Source organism: Echinops telfairi, unplaced genomic scaffold (genome assembly GCF_000313985.2).
Source record: "Echinops telfairi isolate 266 unplaced genomic scaffold, ASM31398v2 ScPeMD7_5;HRSCAF=22, whole genome shotgun sequence".
NCBI lineage: Eukaryota > Metazoa > Chordata > Mammalia > Afrosoricida > Tenrecidae > Echinops > Echinops telfairi.
This window is the reverse complement of record NW_022103901.1, coordinates 3,185,477-3,192,233: the sequence shown is the minus strand read 5'-3', so window position 1 is coordinate 3,192,233 and position 6,757 is coordinate 3,185,477. Positions and strand designations below refer to the sequence as shown.

General features: G+C 58.9%; 1 protein-coding gene across 1 annotated transcript in view; it reads left to right on the top strand.

Annotated features, from left to right (window-relative positions):
• Nucleotides 1-6,757, top strand: part of TNRC18 (trinucleotide repeat containing 18) — a 91,241-nt gene that overhangs the window by 58,153 nt on the left and 26,331 nt on the right. The window contains exons 17-18 of the mRNA XM_045284383.1: nucleotides 779-1,051; nucleotides 6,489-6,752. Coding sequence (XP_045140318.1) covers nucleotides 779-1,051; nucleotides 6,489-6,752 — 537 coding nt within the window. The remainder of the gene's footprint in view (nucleotides 1-778; nucleotides 1,052-6,488; nucleotides 6,753-6,757) is intronic.

Here is a 6,757-nt window from a genome sequence, read left to right as displayed (position 1 = left end):
AGCCCTTTGTTCCAGTGCAGGCTTCTCTGTCTACCCAGCGTGTAGAACACAGCGATGTGAGTGTGTAGGGGGTGGGGTTGGCCCTCCCCAAAGCCGCTTGGCTTTCTGGAAGGAAAGCTTGAAAACTTGGGGCCTCGGCCATGTAGTTAGGCCCAAGAGTTAAGGGTCAGGGAAGCCAGCAGCTGAAGAGCTGCTTGGAGAAGACTTCCCTGGTTTGTAATCCTCTACCACTTGCCTGGGGGTAAATGCTCTCACCACAGCCATTGTCAAGCTAGCAAGGAGCCCCCATTGACCAAGGAGTCTGAGTGAGGCAGCACCAGCTTGCCACTGGGTGCCTTATTTGGGGGAGAAGAGCTATGTTGAGTTCTTTTCCTACTGGGTTATGTCCTTCCCCAAAAGGTGCCCATGGGCTGGGCATAATCCTGGGGATTAGAGGGGACCAGCAGTGACTGCCTCTCCGCTGGTGTTTGCTTGGGGGGATTAGGCTGGCAACATCCAGGGTGGAACAGGGCCAGCTCCAAGCACAGGACACAGAGCAGCGTCGTGCGGCCTGTGACTTGCAGGCCTCCGCAGGGGAAGGCAGGCGACCCCAGCTAGGGAGCAGGGCCGGTGGACCAGCCAAGCCTTTGCCCTCGGCCACCAGGCACCTGAACCTCTCCACTCTGGCCGGCACCAGTATAGTCCCCAAACCACGAACAACAATAAAGTCAAAGACCCTCAGCCCCCGCCCGCCCCAGTGTCTGTGACTCACCTCTGTTACACACTGCTTTGACCACAGATACCGACTCTGAGGACGAGCATTTCCTGAAGGACGAGTGGTCAGCCCAAGGCCCCTCCAGCTCCAAACTGACATCCTCCCTTCTGTGTGGCATGGTGGCCAAGAACAGCAAGTCAGCCGGAGGCCCCAAGCTCACCAAGCGGGGTCTGGTGGCTGCCCGCACTCTGAAACCCAAGCCGGCCGCCACCAGGAAGCAGCCGTTTTGTTTGCTGCTTCGAGAGGCCGATGTGCGCTCCTCCTCCAGTGACTCGTCCGAGGACTCGATGGACCAAGGTTACTAGCGCAGAACACACCACACCCTCCGTGTTTTATAGTGAGAGAGAGAGAGAGAGCATGTGAGAGAGCGCGAGCGAGTGAGAGCGCGAGCAGGTGAGTGAGAGATGGAGAGAGCATGCCCACATGAGAGATGGCAGCCGCTGAGGTCGTCCATCTTGGATGGCCACAGGAAGGGCGGCCATCTTGGTTCTTGGCAGCGTAGCCTGCCTTATCCACCTAATTATTACTATTATTTTTTCTTTTTTGTTTGCTTTTGATTTGTACTTATATCATTGTGACGATATCCCTGGCCAGCTCTCTTGGAGCTTTTACACCGACCCGTTCCTAGTCTCCACCTTTCTCCACTCGCCCTCCCCTCTGCCCTCCCGTCCCGCCCCCACCCCACCTCTCCAAGCCCTTTCTTTCCTGCCTTTTGCCACCTGGACCACAGGCTTGGGTTGGGTGCTCTTTTGGCACGGGCGGCCCGGTTGGAGGTTCCCGAGGAACATTTTGTAAAGAATTCTGTCGTGTGGGCGTGTGACTTGATGTCTGTACCGCGATTTTTGGTAATGCTGAGCTTTATTAAACATATCGAGTTCATTTTTAACTAAACCCGTGTGCCTTGTCTCTCTTGCCGTGTCTTTTACTAGACAATTAGGTTGATGCTTACCCTTCATTTTGTTCCTCCCCCTCCCCCTCCCCCAGCCCCCCCTTCCTCTCCCCCCCCACCCCCAAGGAGTAGTGGTGGGATTAACGCAGCCTCCCGCTTGCTCTATTATTCAAATATCCCTGGTAGCTGTCGCCATCCATCTCATCTTGCAGGATGAAAGGCAACCGCTTTCACCTCCAACATCATCCTTTGCTTTTTGCCTCTTTTTGAAATTTATTTTTTTTAATCCCTGGAGCTGTTTGTACTTGTCTTTTTAGTTTTGTCAGCGCTGACCTCGTCTCCCCAGCACCGGTTAGAACGACTGATCCACCAACACTTGTGTGTTTCTATTCCAAGGGAGGGGTGCAGGGCAGGGCAGGGGCAGGACAGTTGGACATGTCCCCCGTGTTTGGTTAGGTGAGAAGGCGCTGGCTTCCCAGCCGTGCTGAGGGGCCACGGGGTGGACTTTGGGGAGAGGGCCGGACTGGTCCTCCGCAAATCCGCCTCAGCCAGGGGGCCTCCGTTGCATCCCTTATTAAAAAAGAGAGAGAGAGAGGGCTGACCTTGGGGAGCCCTGAGGCCCTCCTGGCTCTGCCTTCTAATACCAGAAATGGAATTTGGGGGTCCCAACGAGGGGGAGCACATGACTCCTGGGAAGCAGGTCACCCTCGGTCGTAGGGTATGTTTCAGGGCAGGGCCCCAGCAGGACCCAGGGGACTCCCCAGAGCCAAACTGACCCAGGTTCTGGATGGGGGGTGGGGGCTCCTGACACACCTGGATGCAAATTCGCTTGGGCCACATGCCCTTGGGCTCCCTGGCATGGCTTGGCCCTGTTTTCCAGCCTTGTCTCCTAGGCCTGGGCTCCCTTCCCACACCTCCCCTCAAACTGGTGGAGACCCACGCAGGTGACCAAGAAATGCCCAGCACTGCCAGACGCCGTGGCTTCACGTCTGCCAGCCTGCTTGCTGGGATGCCAGGGGCCAAGCGCTCTAGGTTGCCAACCTTCCTCCCAACTTTGTTCGGGTTCCAAGCGTACCCATTTTCCCTTGTCCCCTCACCCCCTAAAGCCTGGGATTAAGCCCCCATTTTATGCCCTTCTGCTGAAGTGCAGCTATCCCAACTTTGAAGTCAATGTTCCCTGCTCTCTCCAGCCCCAACCTCCCTCCCAGTGTTAGGAAAAAGTGGTAGAGGGAGTTGAGAGCTCCCCACCAGGACACAGGGCCCCTGTCCACCTGGGAGCCTAGATCCAGGAACAGAGGGAGGAGGGATTGGGGAGGGGGGACGAGGATGAGGCCCCCTGGCTCGAGACGCTGACTTGGTTGCCCCCTACATTGCCCCCCTTCCCTCCTGCTACAAACAGACCTCTGGTCCTGCCTTGCAAAGGGATATTTGGGTAATAGGGCCTCACTGACCACCCAGTACTAAAACCCTTTGAGTGTGTCTGCTTCTCCCCAGCAGCTTGCCCATCCCTTCACCCTTGACCCCTACCCATGATGCTTTGAATGTCTGTTTCGGTCTCTTGCATTTGCTCTCACGCTGCACTCTGGACGCAAAGTGGAGGCTGGGAGTAGGCAGACAGCGCAGCAGGGCCCCGAGTTTGAGCCCCAGCCCGGCTCGCTGCTCCCGTAGGTAGGCAAAACCCTTCTCTCTTTCTGTCCCCTCTCCACCTCCCCTCCTCGGGGTGCGCCCCACTGGGTATGGCAGCAGGAGGTCACTGTGGAGTTCCTTAGGCCTGGGGAGAACCCAAACCGATGTCCCAACAGCCAAGCCCACAATCTTGGGGGCCTCCAAGATTCAGAAACTGGCCCCCACCAAGAACAGACACAACCAAAGCACCATCCCTTCCCCGCCTTTCCCTGTGTGGGTGCTGGGCCCATGCTTTTTGCCAGCCCCGGGCTAACTCCAGCCCCCGGGTGATTCTGCGACCCGGCAGCCTCTCTCTCTGCTCCTGCAGACACTGGCTCCGGCCCAGAAGCCGCCTGGGGGAGCTTGTTGCTCCTCCACTTTGCGGAAATCACTTCCCTTTTTTGGCTTTTACCTCCCGTCTGGAGGTGCTGGGATGGGGCGTCCCCCCTGCCCAAGTCTCAGAACCTTGCCCATATTTGAATGTTCTGGGGCCGGAGCCAGCCTTTTCCCTCCCCTCCCCCACGATTCCTAGAGGCTGGCGTCTCCACCCCTGAGCAGCCGGGTAAGCAGGGTAACTCTGGGACCACAGGTCCAGCTCCTACTCCACCCCAGCCAGTCCTTACCCCTTCCTCAATTGGCCAGGCCCTGGGGGAATGGTGGCGGGGTGGTGGTGGGGGGCTATCCAGGTGCTGTGGGGAGTCTGCCCACACCTAGCCTGCTTTGCTGCTGTGGCCCGCTGGCCGGAGACGAACCAGTGACGTCGCCATGTGACCGGATCGCACGTGTGCACTGTCTGCCTGCCTGCTGGCCTCCCCATCCTGTGCCATCCATTGCTCGGGGACCTTGCCCCTTCCTGCTTCGTGCTCCTCCTAACAGACCCCCTCCCTACGCCTCTTCCCCTCTATCACCCTCCCCCAATTGTAACCCAGCTTCATCACAGCAGGGACCCTGGCTTCCTCGGGAGCTGGGCACACCCACAGGACCCTGCCCTCACGGGTGTCCTCACAGGCAGCAGGAGAATGTGGACTTGGACCCTCCTGAGTCCAGTGGGCTGGGTCCTTGCGGCCCCCCCCCCTCCCCCCCCAGCAGTGTCCCTACTCAGGCCACCTGGAACAGACAACGCTGCCTTGGCCTCTCAGAGGTATCCTGAGGCCACCTGCCTGCATCAGCTCAGAATTGCACTGCTGCCCAAAACAGCTGCTTAGTTTTGACGATGGGTTTGGCTTCTCAGTAGAAAGCTCCCCCCGCCCCCCCACTAGGTTCATGGAGTTAGGTCCCCAAGGCCAAGGAGAAGCCTGCCCCTCCATAGCTCACCAGATTGAGACAGATGGGATCCCCAGAAGAAAGTGGGGTGACTGTGTACACTTAGCACTCGGGCCCCTTCTTATTTTTTGTGAAAGCTTTTTAGGGAGGGATCATTATTTTCTCCTTTAGCTGTGAGTAAGTACAATCTAGTGAAGGAAGAAGGATCAGCCCCCGTCGCATGCACATGCACACACATGTGCGCCCACGTAACCCAGTGGTTATGTGTTGGGCTGCAAACCACAAGGTCAGCAGTTCGAAACCACTCCTCAGGAGAAAGATGGGGCTTGCTGTTCCTGCAGAGCTCAGCTCTACTCTGCCCCAGGGCTGCTGCGAGCTAGCATCACCTCGAGGCTGGAGAGGGATGTGTAAGCAGGGACCTTGTTGCTAGTGAGTTGGAGCCCTGTCAGCCCGTCTGAGGGAGAGAGACAAGGCTGTCTGCTCCTGTAAAGAAGTGCAGCTTCGGAAACCCATGGGGGCAGTTCCGCCCTGTCCCGTTGTTGCGAGTCGGCATCGACTCGATGGCAGTGGGTTTTGGGGTGTGTGGCTTAGCCGAGGAGCTCTGGTTGCACTGGGGGCAGTACGTACTGGGCTGCGAACCAAAAAAGGCAATAGTTCAAACCCACCTGTTGCTGGGGGGGAGGAGGCAGTTTGCTTCTGTAAAGAGCTCACAGCTTCAGAAACCACCCCAGGGCAGGTCTGCTCTGCTCCATTGGCTCATGGTGAGTCAGCTAGGTCCCCAAGTGGTGCGCTCCTAAATGCTGGTGGTTCGAACCACCTAGTAGTGCCACAAAATAAAGGCCTGGCTGACGACCAATAAGATGACCACCAGGGCAATGTCATGGAGCACAGGTCTGCCCTGTGACACCTGGGGTCACGGCGAGCCAGAATTAATGAAAAGGCAGTGGTTTTTTTTTGAGGGCGGGGGTGCTGGACAAGCAGGACAGCCAGCCTGACCTGCAGCTCGTCTGGTAGTGGGGAGAGCACAGGGCTTTTTAGTGGCCCCTTTTCTTTGTGATCCCCATGGAGTCTGCGGCACACGGGCTGCTCTGAGCCCTCCCCGTAGCTGTGTAAGGCAGCCTGGTGGTACTGCTAACTGCAAGGTCCGCCGCTCAGCAGAGAGATGAGGCAGCCGATCTGCCCCTGTAAAGATTGGTGGTCTTTGCAGACAAAGTGCTCCTCTGGCCCCTCAGTGGGCTGTGAATGAGTTGGAATAGACTCAGGGCGGTGGGTTCTTAGGGGGACTGGGGGGCAGTGGCTTAGTTAGGCTCTCCTCGTCTGGGCATGCTGCTGGGAACCACGGGTTTTGCCACTTGCCCCCTCACCCCCACCCCCAGAAGAGACCAACTCCACCTTCTCCTGCCACCTGCCTCTGGGGCTCCAGCTCCTTCAAGTGCACCCATACCCGGCACCCCCAGCTGCACCCTGAGGGCCCCTCCCACTACCCCTCCTCCCCCATCCCTCTGCCTCCTCTCTCCTCCTCTCCTACCTCCTTCTCAGCCTTTGTGTTGTGTGTCGGGGCGCGTGTGTGCGTGTGAGACCGTGGAGGAAGCTGTCTCCAGTCCTTGTCCGTGTGTCTGTCCCCGCCCCAGCAGAGGTGCAGGTCGGGATCCCCCTGACAGAAGGCCACTAGGATACCCACAGCCGCTGCCGTCTCTGGGCGCTATGTGATGGGATGGAGGGGACACGGGGGTGGGGGGTGGGGAGATGCTGCCCAGCTGGGCCACTCCCCAGCTGCCCCTGGGGAGGAGCTGGGCGCCGTGGCCCCCCACCCCCCATGTTGATGCCATGCCGGGTGGCCGTGCTGACCTGGGTGGTGGTGGGTGGCGCCGTGCGCCAAGGACCTGACTCTGACTTGGTCCCTGTTTTCTGCACCAGATGAGAGCTCCGAGGAGGAGGAGGAGGAGGAGCAGGACCCGGAGCTCGAGGAGGAGGAAGAGGAGGACGAGGCTGGTGCCTATTATAGGCTAGGGCCCCGGGAGCGGGCCCTGTCACCAGGCCTAGAGGAGAGCGGGCTGGGCCTACTGGCCCGCTTCGCAGCCAGCGCCCTGCCCAGCCCCACCGTGGGGCCGGCCCTGTCCGTGGTGCGGCTGGAGGCCAAGCAGAAGGCTCGGAAGAAGGAGGAAAGGCAGAACCTGATGGGTGAG